This window comes from Coregonus clupeaformis, chromosome 19 (genome assembly GCF_020615455.1).
Source record: "Coregonus clupeaformis isolate EN_2021a chromosome 19, ASM2061545v1, whole genome shotgun sequence".
Taxonomy (NCBI): domain Eukaryota; kingdom Metazoa; phylum Chordata; class Actinopteri; order Salmoniformes; family Salmonidae; genus Coregonus; species Coregonus clupeaformis.
In genome coordinates, this window is record NC_059210.1 from 40,401,545 (window position 1) to 40,420,040 (window position 18,496).

At 43.1% G+C, this 18,496-nt stretch overlaps 1 protein-coding gene across 1 annotated transcript; it reads left to right on the forward strand.

The window, feature by feature from the left end:
- The first annotated feature begins 448 nt into the window (after window positions 1–448).
- Window positions 449–12,344, forward strand: LOC121531900 (repulsive guidance molecule A-like). The gene is made up of 4 exons (XM_041837443.2): window positions 449–1,056; window positions 4,034–4,152; window positions 6,020–6,537; window positions 9,005–12,344. The coding sequence occupies exons 1-4, from the start codon at window positions 1,043–1,045 to the stop codon at window positions 9,707–9,709; spliced, it is 1,356 nt and encodes a 451-aa protein (XP_041693377.1). The 5' UTR covers window positions 449–1,042; the 3' UTR covers window positions 9,710–12,344.
- The last annotated feature ends 6,152 nt before the right edge of the window (window positions 12,345–18,496 follow it).

Here is an 18,496-nt window from a genome sequence, read left to right on the forward strand (position 1 = left end):
GCAGTGTAATTCCCCCTCAGTCTCTGAATCTGATCCATCCTTTACCTTCCCGTTTCTAAATTTGGCCATATCCAAACTAGTTTTTATTATCTAATGTATAGTCATGTTGGATTTGGACCCAAGCTCTAGTCTTGCTGTACTACCATACTTGCTGTTTCTCTTTCAATCTCAGTGAAGTGAATGGTAGGCTATTTTGGCATAAATGTGAAATACTGTCTAACGTAGCCTACTATAACAGAGTATGCATCATTATTATTATTACCATTTGATAACATAGTGGTTATAGTGTTGTTATTATAGTGTAAAACAGAGTGGTGGGAGGTACGAAATGTGAAGGAGGAGCATGAATCTTAGTTATTGTGGTTTATTAAAATTAGTTGCAGTAGCTTGTGCGTAATGTCTGGAGAATAAATCCCCTGTCTAAACATTCACAAATTGCCTGAAACGGCGCGAGGTGTCGGGGGACTGAAGAGGGGTCCCAACGGCGTCATGTAGAGCTGATCATTGTCTCTCACACTTTCTAAGTATCCATTACACAACAGTGAGCGAGGAAAGGAGTCGGGCCAGAGATATCAGCAGTCCATGTGAAGCAGCAGCGGTGCCCAGAGGGCTCTTCCTCTCAACGTCAACGATAACCAACTAAACTGAGTGCAGGAATACAAGCGTAAAGATGAGAACTTCTGTTCATTATATGAGTATTTTATGAGACGTGAACGTTTATATCGGGTGAATGTTTAGTGAACGGAATGAGGAAGAATAGTTTCCAAGTGTATGAGAATCAATGAGTTGACCGGGTGCTTTATCTCAACGCGAATTATTGTGTGCAAAAAAATCACTTTGATTTCACACTCCTTATTTGAGACACCATCGAAGAAACAATGAATGGAGGTCGGCATTTTCCACCAATTTAAACAACGGTATATGCGCTACATTTTTATTACTTTGCGGCACAACACCTATTTTGGGTGGAATTTCGGAGTCGGGCTTCTTCTTCTCGCCTTTGCGCTTTCCTCCTGTTCAGCAGATTAACTTGGAGGGATCCATGCAGTCGCGAAGGTTGGTATTGGCCATTTCTCAATAGCGGACAATTCGAGTATTTACAGAGAGATATTCCAGGCTAAAATCCAATTTTATAATTTCGTGGAGGCTTCTCATAATATTTGTCAATAGGTCATTTTCTTTTTCTTTTTTCTTAAATTTTTTTGTCAGTGGACTACAGGAGACTACTTCTATTGTCAAGCGTAATGGTAATCCACATTGTGTGTTGATTACCCTTATAATACATTTGCACTGCTTTGTGTACTATAGACCATTTCTTTACATTTTTGTGGCAAAAAAACAGCAATAGCCTACATAGTAGGCCTACAGACTACAAAAGTGAACTTGCAATACAAGTTGTCCAGCTGTAATAACATGTTTTAAATGTTATTAGGCCTATAAGTATGACAATTTGTTGAATAGGGTATGGCATTGCAATACAAATAGGCTACTTGTATAGCCTAAGGTCTATGGGTTATTGTAAATTCATAATTGTCTTAATATGATTCTATTAGACAATATCGTTGGCTTCTCTTTCACATTGCTAAAATCAAACCATTTACGCATGCATTATTCAGAAAAGAATGGAATTGGAAGCCTATCAGAAAACTTCCAATGGAGCGCCTATCATATTTGTGTTATGAATAAATAAAAAAGAGAACATGGGCTTCATTATTCGCTGTGATAGAAAGGAAATGGGGTGGTAGGCCTATCAGGATTCAATGTTGATGACTGACTGACAGTTGTGGGTTACAGTTGCGCTAAACCGCCAAATAATAGACCTGTGCACAAATGTAATGACAGATCAACTTGTCCCCGCACTCATAATGCCATGTGCGTTTGTCATGATGTGAGGTTTGATATCTAGAGTTAATACAGGCGCCATCTGTTGGAAAGTGTGAAGTATCTTCACCCGGTGTCGTATAAGCCAGATCATACAGTATGTGTCTATGGGCCAGATGCATTATTAGTGTAGGCCTATCTCCCCAAAATATATAATGAAAACAACTGGAACACTGTAGTAATTTTATGAATTTAAATAGACATGTAGGTCTAGGTATTTTAAGCCTAAGGATAGGCCCTACGTTTATATTTCAAGGTCAGTGATGACTAAAATGAAATCAAAAATCATTTTGGCCAATGAGACATCCATTTGTCCTATGGGCTGATTTAGCTTGGGGTGAATTTGGCACTACAGGAGGCATTACATGGGGGCTTTATACTGTAGGTCCCAATTGACTTGTGATATTGTAGGCCTACAGTGAGATGTGATTGAATGTTCTACAAGTCTAGGCTACATGTCAGTTAGCACACTACAAGTCTAGGCTACATGTCAGTTAGCACACTACAAGTCTAGGCTACATGTCAGTTACCATACATTCTTAAATAATGCAAAACACCTCCCAGTCCTTACAGAACATAAGTGAGTATGTTAAGAAATAAAGCACTATCAATGTAATACCACTCAAGTGGCCCAACCAAATGCCTAAACACATCCATGTAGTTTCAACAAACTATGCCGTTTAATCTGGTTTAATAATCATATTAACTTATAGCCATTGCCCATGTTCTATCTCTTTCCAGACAAATAGTTAGTCTGGATGGTATTTGGGGTTTTCCAGTAGGCTAATGTCCCCAGGGTTTTTCATCAACCCCAATAGACTAGTAAAAAAAAAAAAAATCTTAATGAACATCTGCTTACTTGTTTCTCAATTTTGTGCTACTGGCTGGCATACATTTTCTTTCAATTGTGATTTCATAAAGATGTTATGTATCATGTTACTAAAAGGTCAGTGCAAAGCATCAATGTTTGCTCCAATTTAAACCACAATAGCCTTCTATGTGTTTGGATCAACTGGACGATCAAATACCAACTATTGTGTTATGGAGGTTTCATTGAGAGTGCACCAACCAGCGTAAGATATCTTACTAGCCATTTGACACAGCTAAAAGAACACGTTTTGCTTGAGTACCTTTTTTGAGGAGAAATGCTATTATCCTTTTTTGCTGTTTATCTCTATAATTTGTAATTAAATTTCAATTCTCCACAGATTGTCATGAATAACATTTGACCATAATTATGTGTAGAAGTCATTCATTTTTGTAGGGAGTTAGTTTATTTCATCTAAAGGTGTTAAAACAGGTTGCTGATGCAAACCCTAATTGTTTGCAATGACCTCCCAACTCAATATTAGGAAGGTGTTCCTAATGTTTGGTATACTCAGCGTATAATCAGTCATGTTATCAGAGATTATGAGTCTGTTAAAGAATTGTCACAAAGACATAAAACAATATGAGTCAATAATACAGTATTAGCCTAAAGGGCGTATAGGCTACATGCTTATAAGTGGTACCTTTTGACATAGCCTATTTGACATTGTCAGGTGTCAGCCATGTGTCATTTTGTGTATTTTGTACTACTTTTAGCATGGTTAGCAAGGTTAATATGTTTCATAGTGGACTATAGGCTAAGTCAAGGCACAAGAGAAGTGAGATTCACCCATGCAGGCTTACCTGCCCCAACATAATTTACGCAACATATAAATAATATTATTTAGGTTAGCATGTTATGCAGCAGCAAAGCAAAACACTTTTGTTCCCATCAAACTATTGAGGCCCAACGTGACCTATGCTATAACGAACAAGTCCACACATTGAGGTGTAATTTGACACTCAGGAGGGGCCGAAGGCTTTAACAACGGTTCCTCATTGGTCCAGTCAGTAGTGTAGACTGCACCTTCTTGACACTCCCTAAAAGGAAGATCGATTGCCAGTTTTTACTGTTTGTTGAGGAATTCGAGTGCATTGAATAGGCTCCTAGAAAGAGGGCGAAAGTTACTTCGAGATTTCGAACCAAGTACTTGATCGAGGACATGACTGCATTACGTGACTTCAGATCTAATGTAGCCTACTGCTCCGGGTTATTCAACAAGATAGACGATACGAATATCTCCTAATTCATTTTTCTTTCACTTTCTTGATTTGATTCGACCAGAGAGAGGAGAGAAGTGCGACCCCGTGCTGGATGGATGGTTATGGGGAAGGGAGCAGCAGGACCTTCGGCGCTTGAAGTCGGCAAGATCCTTGTTTTTTTTCTTTGCCTGTTTCCTTCTGGTAAGACTTTGCAGTAGTTAGAGATACTAATTAAATCATGCGTCTGTTAACTGTATTAATATGATTATTATCTAGTTATTACAACCATTGTTTTGCATTATGCTAGCCCAGTTCCACGATGATGGCAACACTGAAAATTATATATTGTTGCATTGAAATAACATTAACAGATTTCACATTCAAACATCCTTATTACAGGAACCATTTTTTTTCACACTAAACTTTTTCAAGTTTTGCAGCGCACATAGCCTGAACAACCTGCCAGATGGATGTATAGGCATATACCTACATTATTTGTTAAACAAGACATGTAGTTGAGTTTATCAACAAAATGGAAGACTGACTTTATAAGTTGCATGTCAACACTGGTAAAACATACAATGTCAGAGACATGTGGAATCGACTGAGTCGGTACGTACAGCCAATGCTTTGGCGTTTATTGTGCTCCATGTTGTGGTGTATTCGTAATTTTAAAAAATCGTTACATCGGACTTTTTTGTTTCTATTGAATCATTTTACACAGCTCAAGCCTATGCTACTCAAGCGGTAGAACCCCGTAGTTGTGTTATGTTTGGGGGGAGGGGGATAGGGTTTACGGATTTTATCCTCCTTTTCTAAAGTAACCTATGGGTACTTGCCTTTTTCTTTTTCTGCATTTATTGCGTCGGTTTAAAAAAAGTTATAATGAAAAAGTTCGGGGAATCCCTGAATCCCATGCACATAGATTTTCTCCATCCGTTTATCTTATTTTTGGTTGGATGAACAATAAGCAATTCGTAACCATGCTTAGGTTATTTATTAAAACTCCTTGAGCCCCTTCTTCCTTTTAATGAGATGCACAAAAAGCCTATCTCCATGGCCTCGTAGAACTCAATTTGCACATTTACCGATCTTTATCGGTTTCTGTTTCAAGTCATTTACCGCCAAACAAAAAAGTGATAATGCAAGTGTTAGTTGTTGTTGACGTTTATTCAAGATTAAGATTAGTTTATTGCCACTTATCAGATTTGTGATAATAAATTCGTTTTGTTGCTGGGACTGGGAGGAGGGAGTGGTGTGTGCTGTTTGGGGTTGGAATAGTTGTGGTGGAATGGTAGAGTCATAATTATTAACTGGTTAAATAAAGGTTAAATACATAAAAAATAAACTGAAAGTGTTTTATGGTCATTGGTCAATAAGTTCTGAGGGAACGTTTGGTGGAGCAAAGCTACATGTAGACTCGTCCTAAACTGAAGTTTGTTTATTAGGGTGAAGTTAGTAGCTAGGAGCTTTTGAATTATTACATGTGCTCTTTCCTATACCCCCCACCACCATCCCCATACCATGCCACCCAAAGCAACTTAAATGTCAGGTCATGTAATTTAAGTCCTGGTGAATGCTTGTTGGAAGTTGCATTACTCTTTGATTAGGGCCTTCTGCAATGGACAGGTGGATATCTTATATCCAGTTTGACCTGTGGAATGGTGAGGCCTCTCTTCTGTTCCGCTCTCTGGTTCTGGAGCTAGTTTCTCTCCTGTTGGAGATATTTGGTGGAATTTTGATTTTCGTTACACTTGAAGTAAAAGTTATTTAATGGAAATAAATGCTCAATTTGTCTCGAGACACTGAAAAAACATGGAAAAAAATCAAAGAATGCTGCAGGGCTTTTTTGGATTATAGGAGTCGAAAGACAAGCCATTGCATAGGTTATTGTTTAAGGGTTTTAAACACACAGATAAGACTGTATAACACTTGCTTTCCTTTTGTTTCTTTAGTACATTAATTGTTCAACACATTGTTTAGTGATTGGATGAACAGTCCATTGTGGGTATTGGTTTGCCATTGTTGTGTGAACTATGGTCCTAATGTTTTCTTCTCCTCTCTACAGTGAGTCTGCAGTGTAAGATCCTCAAGTGTAACTCAGAGTTTTGGGCCTCCACCTCAAGCTCTGGCCCAGAGGAGGAGTTCTGTACGGCACTGCGGGCGTACAACAACTGTGTACGCCGCACCGCACGCACTTGCAGAGGCGACCTGGCCTACCACTCAGCCCAACATGGCATAGAGGACCTCATGAGCCAACACAACTGCTCCAAGGAGGGGCCTACAACCCAGCCTCGAGCCGGGACCCCCGCTCCACCCCCACCACCACAGCTCCAGCCTGACAGCCAGGAGCGCTCTGATGGGCCGGAGCAGTGTCACTACGAACGCAGCCTTCCTCGCCATTCCTCGCCACCCAACTACACCCACTGCGGCTTCTTTGGAGACCCGCACCTCCGTACCTTCAGCGATGACTTCCAGACCTGCAAGGTGGAGGGAGCCTGGCCGCTTATCCATAACAAATACCTGTCTGTTCAGGTGACCAACACACCTGTCGTGCCTGGCTCCTCTGCTACGGCCACCAGCAAGGTGAGAGGAGCCTCTACATCTCTCTATCATATTGAATCAATGTCATATTGACTGTATGTTGGGTACAGCACAGTTACAGAGTGTCTGGTGATGCTTGACATTGCTACTGATCAAGTATTATGTGATTATTTCATTGCCACAGACTGAATCCTTGAAAAACGACTCTCTTGAAGTAATATTTTACAACTTTCCTTATCATAGAAATACCAACAGACCTTGCAAAACGTCTGATAGCACCGGTCTTCTCACCGCTGCAGAGGAGTGTAGACATGCACTATCTAAGTAGAGAACAAAAAGATACAGGTAACTGCCAAAATAAAGGAAACACTTGAGTAAAGGAGGGATACAAAGTATATTGAAAGCAGGTGCTTCAACACAGGTGTGGTTCCTGAGTTAATTAAGCAATTAACATCCCATCATGCTTAGGGTCATGTATATAAATGCTGGGCAGGCAGGCCATTATTTTGGCTACCATGGCCATTTTAGGAAAGGGAACGTTTTGTTGTTTCTCCTGAGCAAGGCTGCTACTCCTCTATTTTTCCATTTACTTACTAAAGAAAGCCCTTTCAGGGAATGGGAGAGAATATTTCTGCCTGCTTGTTTGAAACAGTGAATGGAATGTTATTGGACAAATTGTACTGTAGTGATTTATTTGTAAGAGCTCTCAAATCAAGAAATATTATGATAAGTAAGACCTTCGTATGTAAGAGGTTGTGGGCCTCTTTAATGTGGTCAGAGAAGTAGGAGCAGCCGTGGGAATGTTTCACTGTGGACTCTGGTTAATGTTTGGATCAGTTCCATCGCAGACCAATAGGCAATACACAGAACAATTGTTGGGATCATGATAAGGTTTACAAATGATATGCCAGTATTATACTCGCAGTATAAACATCATGTGGACAGCCAAGACAAATGTTATGCCCACTTTATGTGTAGCAGTCCATACCGTAGCATTGTGTGTATGTTAGTTAGAAAATGTTGTTTTAACTAAGTGCTCAAGCCATACAAGAAACTGCAGATATTTTCTGCACATTAGTTGGCCCTGATACCTCATAAATTACCATTGTTTTGTTTCTACGGTACATTGGACGGCCTGAGGGCCGCCCCAGAAATGTATTTCACTAGAACATAAGGTGAAAACAAAGAACCCTGAGCATTTGTAGTCTGCAAAATCACGTAATATTAGGTCCACATTTGGTACGATTTTGGCAGTCGTGGTTGTGTGACCAATAGGCCTTCGTGCACTGTATCCTGACTGCAGGGTTTACACTGACATTTTGTCGTCAATCACGTAAAGAGAGAGACCAATTTTCCATCATCAGACCTAATGATGCACTTTAAGCATTCTGGCTTTTTTTTCTGTGCGCTTAAGGTAATGATATCATTACACAGCTGTACTTGGAAGCAAATTACACCACTTTTGAAGTTATTCAGTCTGGACAAAGGGAAAACAAGGCAGAAGCCTATGCCACCTGTACAAACAAGACTTCCCTGGTATAGATAGACCTGGGCATTGCTGGAGCTCTGCTTCATATGGGCTCCTGCTGCAGTGTATGGAATGGTCTGCTGTATGCACTACCTTCATTCAAGGGATGGGTTGATGAAACAGTTTGTTTCTTTATGCACATGGGGTTTTGTAGAGGTTTTTTCATGTTCTTAGATCAAGTTATCCTTCGAAAAGAGGGGTCAGTGGCAGGTAAAAAACAACTATTTTGGGAATGGGGGATTGCGGGGTGGGAGGATTGAGGGGTGGGTTGGGGGCTGGGTTGGCAGATGACTTGACTGGGTAATAACAGGGCATTTTGGTGCTAAACTTCCCCCTCCTGCCCCTGCCCCCTATTTGAGATCAGAGCCTATCGGCTGTCCCGGGGTCACTTCTGAGACAACGGCTCACTGGCGTCCTAATGAAACCATGCAAGCGGAGAAGTGACCAGCCTTAGTTAATTAGCCACAGAGCAGAGCACGCTCTCCCCTACTGGCTCAGTGCCACTCCCTGGAGCACAGTTCTGGGGTTCACAGGCAGGTTTTTCACCACTATGAATGGCTCTTCTTTGTGTCTACACACTGAGGCCCGATTTAACATGGCCTATACCCGTGTTTTCTGAGAGCGTTTACTTTGGCCTCCCCCATGTTGAGGCAGAGCTGAAATGTGACACTGAACTGGGGTGGTGGGGTAGATGGGTCTGCATTACACAAACTACTGGTGTTCTTAATGCCAAAGCACAAAGATTCCCCTCTGTCATTTGTGTAGCCCTACCACTAACTCTTGTCCACATAAACATTTAAATATAGAGAATCCATACCGTTTTTTTATTATTCAACTGCTGTTCAATGATTTAATAATTTGATATCTATATGTACCTTGCTATTTTCATCCTCAAAAGGCCTGACACATATTGAAACATATTGGCTATTGTTGTGCTGACTGCTAATTCTAATCTTCTCCTCTCTCTCTCTCTCGGTACAGTTGACAATCATCTTCAAGAACTTCCAGGAGTGTGTGGACCAGAAGATGTACCACGCGGAGACAGACGAGCTGCCTGCGGCGTTTGCCGACGGCTCCAAGAATGGTGGAGACCGCCACGGGGCCAACACGCTGCGCATCGTGGAGAAGGTGTCTGGGCAGCATGTGGAGATCCACGCACGCTACATCGGGACAACCATCGTGGTCCGGCAGGTGGGCCGATACCTGACCTTTGCTGTGCGGATGCCAGAGGAAGTAGTGAACTCTGTAGAAGACCGAGACAACCAGGACCTGTACCTTTGCCTGCACGGCTGCCCCGCCAACCAGCGCATCGACTTCAGGACATTCAGGGACCGTGCAGTGGAGGGCCACGGCCCAGGCAAGAGCAGGATGGGCAGCCAGCCCCATGGGTTTACGTATCAGGCTGCCATGGCCAAGTGTAAAGAGCGCCTCCCAGTGGAGGACCTGTACTTCCAGTCTTGTGTGTTCGACCTGTTTTCCTCTGGGGACATCAACTTCACCATGGCTGCCTACTATGCTTTTGAGGACGTGAAAATGCTCCACTCCAACAAGGACAAATACCACATTTTTGAAAAGGATGCATTCGGGAGTAATGCAGCGCCAAGGGGATCAGATTTGTTCTCGCTAGTCCTCCTCAACTGTCTGGCTGTGTTGTTGTGGATTGAGTGCTGCTGGGTTCATCTATAGTCCCCTGCCAACATTATCCTCATTATGCTAGCTGTCAGTGGGTGTGAAACAGTGCTCTCACCGTGTCATACTTCACCTCTACTGCTCTGTTCTCAGTGGCTGGTGGTCAGTCCAGACAGCAGGGCCGTCCATACCTCTGAGGGGACACAGCAGCCCATGTGCAATCAAACTCATCCCAGCCCATGGTCTCATTGTTGTCATCATGTGTTGACTTACATCTGGTGGAGAGATGAGCTCTCTGCTCCCACCTATCATTGCGTTCATTCAGCTGGTTTAAGGACTAGTCCTTTGATTAAAGGAGCAGTGGTGAGAGAGGAGAGCCCAGGAGCCCCAGCACTTTGGATATCCACCTGGGATTAATTCCTACATTCCCACTGGGACTGCATGGGAAGCAAGACGAGATGATCTCTTGCAGAAAGAAGAGTTTGCTGATCGCCTCTCCTCACTGGTGCCAAGCCAGTGGAGCTCTCTGTGGCTCATGGGTCTGGGCTAGAGGACATGACAGGGGCTTTTGTTAACTTCTGTCCAGAAGGAGCTCACTGTTTGATGAGCTTCCAGCTTTGGAAAAGCCTGAGCTTTTTGGAGAAAGCGCTCGGCCAAAAGGATGTCAGAGCAGCGAGTGACAGTCTAGTCTGCTGTGGAGGTTAATAGGTCATAACGCCAGGTCTTTTGTAAGATTGTGTGTGTGTGTGTGTGGTTGTGCCCCTCTGTGGTTTAGTGTGTCAGCCAGAACGGGCTGTCTTGAATATTGGCGTTTAAAGTGTTAATTATGATAAATGTATTTTTGTATAGGGTGTAATTAAGATGTTAATAAGAAAACAAGCCCTTTACAAACTTTACCAAGGGCACACATAATGCAGAAACCCAGATCACGTTTACAGAGTATATCTTATCCCTTCATTCAACCGATCAACCAACCAACATGTACCATGGCCAGGAAATTGATTTCTACAGGTCGTTTGTGAATGATTTGTCACTTTTTATAGGCAGTCAACAGTTCCCCGCAGATGTAGGTATCATGGCCATGTATTTGGTTTGAGAAATATATAGTCTTTCTGACCACTCTGTAGAGAGCAGAGAGTAGGTCCTGTATCAGAGGAGGTTGGTGGGAGGAGCCATAGGAGGACGGGCTCATTGTAATGGCTGGAATGGAATAGCTGTCAAATCCAAAAGTGGCACCGGGCGTTATACCTATTGTGGACATTGCCATTGGATGCGCCGAGTCGCATTAGTAGAAATCCTATGCAGCTGTTACAAGTTTGAACACTGGCATGTGTGATGTAATCTACACCTTGATTAGGCTATTCTCATAATTTTTATATAGCCTACACTTTCTCGTTCTTAATATGTAACGCTGGTGGAGGGGTGTGGCTTTGTGACAAAACACCAGCTATGCAGTGTCGGCTAGCGCGGTTTAATGGTTGATCTGATTTAATCTAGGCCTAAGTATTTGAACTTTTGATTGTGTAGAACGCTGGAAGGTGCTAAATGAACTTAGTGGATAGACTTATTCAGAGCATTATATGGCAAATAAGCTGTCAGTTTAAGGTTTTGAATTGTACCTTTTGCGATATGCAGGACCCGTGTGACGTGCATGCATCTACAGTACCATTTTGATTTGTTGTAGTTTCCCTATTGCATTGTTTCTGTTCATAGTAATAATTTCATTCACTAGTAAGCCTAAATCTTGAGGAGGCTTAGGTACTAATACTCAGAAGGCCTGCTATATATGAACAAGACATTTAACCTAAATTCTGGTTTGATCTTGATTTTCATTATTTGTTGTATAACCAAGTAAAGCTCAAAGGATAAAACCTTGTCAGACGATTTGCTTCATTTTCCCCCCTTCTATTTCATCTCGGTAGAATATATTTAGATTTTACCCTCATCTATCCAACATCTTAACAAGGTAATATATCCCTACACTGAAGTGTTTGGCAGGCCTAACTACTGCTATGGGAGCATGTACTGGTGCAGTTTGTTCTTAGTCTGACAAAAAAAGTTGATCAAATAAACAAACATGATTGTAACATTGAATCATGTTTTTATAGATGTAATTTGTATTATGAGTTTGCTATATGGTTCTACATGTGTAATGTGAGATTGTATATACGTTTGTGAGTTTGTAAAATATTGTATTTTATCTGTGTTGAATATATCACTACAGTTTTGAATATGAGAAAGGGTTTGGTGAATGTGACCTTTTTATTTTAAAATAATTTTATGAAAACGGGCCTAGTGTTCAGCTATCTATCAATGGCAGGGATCCTATCCTGGTTACTGTAGTTTCAGAGCATTCTGTTGCTTGCTCAGGAGCAGACACAAGTTAACCTGGATTCCATCCAGGCGGATATCTAAAAAGGGAATACAATAAAGTTTTTTTTTTTTTGGTGTTCATGTTTTTAATTTTAAAGCACTTTATGTTCTCTTCACTTAGCTCTTACTTGGTTTGAACTTGATTGTGAATAGAGGTTGTCAGATTTGTAACGGTAGAAAATATGGCATTAAAACACTTGGCCGAATGGCAGAAGCCAGAAAGATCAAACTGTGTTTGTATGTAGGACAAAAGCGGTGCCACCCACCAACTGTTTATATTGTAAATTATTTATTAAATAAAAGATAAGTGTCTCGTTAACTTTGTGGGTGATGTCTCTATCTTGTGGTAAACCTCTTACTTTGTTTCATAGTGATAATGAAACATTAACCAATGATGAGCATTTTTTAAAATCTGGATTCCCAGTGGCGAGGTTGGGTTAGGGTACTTGATTTGCTTCGTTACACTGCCACCTGGTGTAAGCATTGTGTAAGGGTATGATTAAGTGATAATGCCCGAGCAGCTGGTGTTTTAAGGATATATTGGCACGGGTGTTGTTCGTCGAGGGCCGGCAAACCGTGCCAATATATCCTCCAAACACCGGCTTCGAGGGCATTATCACTTTTATACAACGGGTTACCAACATATTCAAATAATGATTGACATATTTTCATTAAAAACGTTATTTTGATTAATGTATTCATACTATTTCATCCTTCCACAAGAGATAGTCCCGACACAAATCTAGGGTTGCTAGAGACGCGACCCAGTCGTTCAGTCTTTTTGTTCTGTATCTATAGACGAGACTCAGTCCTTCAGTCTTTTTGTTCTGTATCTATGGACGCGACCCAGTCGTTCGTTCTAAATGTTCCATTGCCATACTGGCTGGCAACGTTCTTATCCCTTGCTTGCTAGCTAGCCAACTACGGCTAATTTACAGTCACGTCAAAAAGTGCAGCCAGAATAACAGCAAAATAGCTGCATTTGCATTTGTTTAAGGTGTTTTCTAGTGACATTTATTTGGATACATCCATAACAATGAGCTAATGAGGCGCGATTTCGCCTGGCATAGTAAATGTGCTCACTCGTCAGGACACTGTTGTTCAGAGGAGCTAGCCAACAACACAGCTACAGTCACACAATCACGTGTAACTGAAGCTGGAAAGACTGCAAATTAGCTGCATTTCGTTTTACCTTTTTTCAATTAACCTTTCTTTTTGTATATATCCATAAAAATGATGCCAGATGATTCATGATTTCGACTGGCTGAGAAACACTGCCTGCCTGTCTGTCTGGTCCCGACACGTTCATTACTATGGGACAGCAGGAGATCGAATTTGAATATTGAAACAATGTTGCAAATGTCGGAGTCAGACAGCAAGGTTAATACAAATCTCCGCTGTTGAAAACGCAATGTTAGTCTAAAAGAAATGTGTGCTAATGTCTAGATGCTTTTTATAGTGGATATCAACTTTATAAATTGCCTGGCTAGGCTGATGAGACAGTGGATTGCGCAGTCAAATGGAACAGAGTAAATAGGCATTTTAATGTCACAGATTTAGCCTGTGGCAATTTGTGGAATAGACACCGGCTGGAATGCGGTTTTAACCAATCAGCATTCAGGATTATACCCACCCGTTGTATAAATACATTTAAAAACAGCCCAGACATTCTTATCATACAACACATGCATCTCTGATGAGCCATAATAATCCAGGTGGATGCTTTTAGTGATAGCCATGTATGTTGTATATATAGCATAATTGTTGCGGGGAGGATCAAGATCCCCAAAGGCAAAGACCTTTATTATAATCAGACCGTTTTAGGATGACACCCAATTATAAGTGTCAGACTGTCAATCTAAAATGTCTCAAGAAATCAGTAATTAATTTGGAAGTTTTTGCTGAGATATTAGGCGCGCAATTTCACATTTTTAGGAGTTTGGTGGAGCGATGGGGTGAGGTTGTGTTCCTCTAAGCGGGGAGGTAAGCTTGGCTTCTTGGCTTCTTCTTTATATGTGTCGAGTAAAGCTTAAACCATGCATTTAGATTGTAGGTAGGTATTGTAGGTAGTTTATCCAGGAAGTTATTGTAGGTAGTTATTGTAGGTAAGTATTGTAGTGTATTCGGCTGAGCCCGGTGAAGCACGAGGCTAGCTAGCTAACCCACTACTGGACCATTAAAGCTAACTAGTTAGCGGGTAGCAACACCGCAGCCACTGCTAGCTGGCCAACTATACCAGCTAGCAGTACTGTAGCAACTAAATACATTTAAACGGAACGATTTGATTAGTGTAAAGTTAGCTAGCTACATAGATGTCTTGGTATCAAAGACAAAGGTGTAGTATAGAGAAACTATCGAGGTTAGCTAGCCAGCTACATTTTCAAACAGTCAACACCGCAGCCACTGCTAGCTAGCCAACATTACCAGCTAGCAGTACTGTATCATTATAGTCAATGAGAATTTTGCAACGTAAGCTTCACTTTCTGAACATTCGAGATGTGTAGTCCACTTGTGTAGCTAGCATGACTGACTTTGTGCTAGCTAGCCAACGTTTAATTACTTCTGCGTTATGAAAGGAACTAGACACGGACATGAATGATCCATTGGTAGTTTGTTGTAACCAAGTATTGGTGCTAAACTGTGTGTTATTGGATACTAGCATGCTAGTTAGCTATGGCGTCATAGGATACGGTGCCCTGGGCGGTTTTCACAGAAGAATACTGTACCAAGTTAGCTAGCTGAATAAACTAAGTTAGTCTATTCCTGGAAACATTGAACTACTGTAGATTACAGCAATTATAATTTCTAAAGTGGAAGTTGGTAGAGTTGTATTTGAGTGTTTCAGTGAAAGGTTAGTGAGGGAGGCCTCGCTTCCCCAGATGTTTAGTTAATTTCATTCCGATCTCTTTTGCATTAGTGTAGCCTTTTCTGTAGCCTGTCAACTATGTGTCTGTCTATTCCTGTTCTCTCCTCTCCGCACAGGCCATACAAACGCCTCACACCGCGTGGCTGCTGCCTCTCTAACCTGGTGGTCCCTGCACGCACGACCCACGTGGAGTTCGAGGTCTCCGGCAGCCTCTGAAACTGCCGTTCTGCGGCCAACAAGGCAGAGTTCATCTCAGCCTATGCTACCCTCCAGTCCCTCGACGGAAACATGGATTACCACAAAAAACACTGCTACTCCTACTGCTCTCTCCTCGTCTGACCATGTGTTCTCACATACCCCGAGAGCATCTGGTCAGCGGGGCGGTGTCACAGGAATTCTCATCTCTCCCAAATGGACATTCTCTCTTTCTCCCCTGACCCATCTGTCTATCTCCTCATTTGAATTCCATGCTGTCACAGTCACTAGCCCATTCAAGCTTAACATCCTTATCATTTATCGCCCTCCAGGTTCCCTTGGAGAGTTCATCAATGAGCTTGATGCCTTGATACGTTCCTTTCCTGAGGATGGCTCACCCCTCACAGTTCTGGGTGACTTTAACCTCCCTATGTCTACCTTTGACTCATTTCACTCTGCCTCCTTCTTTCCACTCCTCTCCTCTTTTGACCTCACCCTCTCACCGTCTCCCCCTTCTCACAAGGCAGGCAATATGCTTGACCTCATCTTTACTAGATGCTGTTCTTCTACTAATCTCACTGCAACTCCCCTCCAAGTCTCCGACCACTACTTTGTATCATTTTCTCTCTCCTCCAACACTACTCACTCTGCCCCTACTCAGATGGTAATGCGCCGTCGCGACCTTCGCTCTCTCTCTCCCGCTACTCTCTCCTCTTCCATCCTATCATCTCTTCCCTCTGCTCAATCCTTCTCCCTCCAATCTCCTGATTCTGCCTCCTCAACCCTCCTCTTCTCCCTTTCTGCATCTTTTGACTCTCTATGTCCCCTATCCTCCCGGCCGGCTCGGACCTCCACTCCAGCTCCTTGGCTTGACGACTCATTGCGAGCTCACAGAACAGGGCTCCGGGCAGCCGAGCGGAAATGGAGGAAAACTAGACTCCCTGCCGACCAGTCATCTTTTCACTCCCTCCTCTCTACATTTTCTTCCTCTGTTTCTGCTGCTAAAGCCACTTTCTACCACTCTAAATTTCAAGCCTCTGCCTCTAACCCTAGGAAGCTCTTTGCTACCTTCTCCTCCCTGCTGAATCCTCCTCCTCCCCCTCCCTCCTCCCTCTCTGTGGATGACTTCGTCAACCATTTTGAAAAGAAGGTTGACGACATCCGATCCTCATTTATTAAGTCAAATGACACTGCTGGTCCTGCTCACACTGCCCTACCCTATGCTTTGACTTCTTTCTCCCCTCTCTCTCCAGATGAATTCTTGAGACTTGTGACGGCCGGCCGCCCAACAACCTGCCCGCTTGACCCTATCCCCTCCTCTCTTCTCCAGACCATTTCCGGAGACCTTCTCCCTTACCTCATCTCGCTCATCAACTCATCCTTGACCACTGGCTATGTCCCTTCCGTCTTCAAGAGAGCGAGAGTTGCACCCCTTATCAAAAAACCTACACTCAATACCTCCGATGTCAACAACTACAGACCAGTATCCCTTCTTTCTTTTCTTTCCAAAACTCTTGAGCGTGCCGTCTTTAGCCAACTCTCTTGCTATCTCTCTCAGAATGACCTTCTTGATCCAAACCAGTCAGGTTTCAAGACTGGTCATTCAACTGAGACTGCTCTTCTCTGTGTCACGGAGGCTCTCCGCACTGCTAAAGCTAACTCTCTCTCCTCTGCTCTCATCCTTCTAGACCTATCTGCTGCCTTTGATACTGTGAACCATCAGATCCTCCTCTCCACCCTCTCCGAGTTGGGCATCTCCGGCGCGGCTCACTCTTGGATTGACTGCCCGCTCCATGATCTCGCCATCACGGTTGACAACTCCGTTGTGTCCTCCTCATAGAGTGCAAAGAACCTTGGCGTGACCCTGGACAACACCCTGTCGTTCTCCGCTAACATCAAAGCGGTGACCCGATCCTGTAGGTTCATGCTCTACAACATTCGCAGAGTACGACCCTATTTTACACAGGAAGCGGCACAGGTCCTAATCCAGGCACTTGTCATCTCCCGTCTGGATTACTGCAACTCGCTGTTGGCTGGGCTCCCTGCCTGTGCCATTAAACCCCTACAACTCATCCAGAACGCTGCAGCCCGTCTGGTGTTCAACCTTCCCAAGTTCTCTCACGTCACCCCGCTCCTCCGCACACTCCACTGGCTTCCAGTTGAAGCCCGCATCTGCTACAAGACCATGGTGCTTGCCTACGGAGCTGTGAGGGGAACGGCACCTCCGTACCTTCAGGCTCTGATCAGTCCCTACACCCAAACGAGGGCATTGCGTTCATCCACCTCTGGCCTGCTGGCCCCCCTACCTCTGCGGAAGCACAGTTCCCGCTCAGCCCTGTCAAAACTGTTCGCTGCTCTGGCACCCCAATGGTGGAACAAGCTCCCTTATGACGCCAGGACAGCGGAGTCACTCACCACCTTCCGGAGACACTTGAAACCCCACCTCTTTAAGGAATACCTGGGATAGGATAAAAGTAATCCTTCTACCCTCCCCCTACCCCACCAGAAAAAATATTTTTTTTATATATATTGTAAAGTGGTTGTCCCACTGGCTATCATAAAGGTGAATGCACCAATTTGTAAGTCGCTCTGGATAAGAGCGTCTGCTAAATGACAAATGTAAAATGTTTGGTGAAGTATTTCTCAAGTTACATTTTTTTTGCATAAAAACGAGTCCTCTATCTCAATGACAACAGGAAGGGTGTGTTCATAAATTCAATCTGGAGTGCCAGAGTGCACCTGGGGCGTTCGTAAACTCAGAGCTTTGTCAGATTGTCCATTCGTAAATTCAGAGCATTCTGCTCTCGGAGCATTCAGAGCGCACACTGGACGCTCTTGTCGAGGAGTAGGGTTGATCCGAGCGTTCTGACCTCACAACGACAGTCAACCACCCAAGCTACCTGGCTAACATTGGCTAGCCTGCTAGCTACTTCCAGACACAAACACCTCACCTCACTCTGACCATTTTACTCGCCCTAGCAGAGCTAGTAGGGCTGTTTTCATGTTATTCAGAGCGTTGGTGACCGTGCTGCTAGCAACAATTTAATTACGCTCTTTTGCCAACGTTTACTGACACCGGCCATATTCAACTGGTGTTGATCGTTCGTAAATTCCTCAGTTATTCTGCACTTTGGCACACTCCGACCAGTGCTCTGAAATCGGGAGTAGATAGCCAGAGCGAATTTCCGAACGAACCATTAATTGAAGAATCCCTACTATTGACCAACAAAGGTATATAGACTTCGGCTACCGAAAAAAAACCTTGCCGAAGACCAAAACGAAAAATATATAATATATATACACACACACGAACTTGTCATACTATATGCACGAACTGTTCCAGATGGGCAGCATGCGGATGGACGCCTTTAGTCTTAAGACTCTACTGGATGAATAAACAACAGTGAACA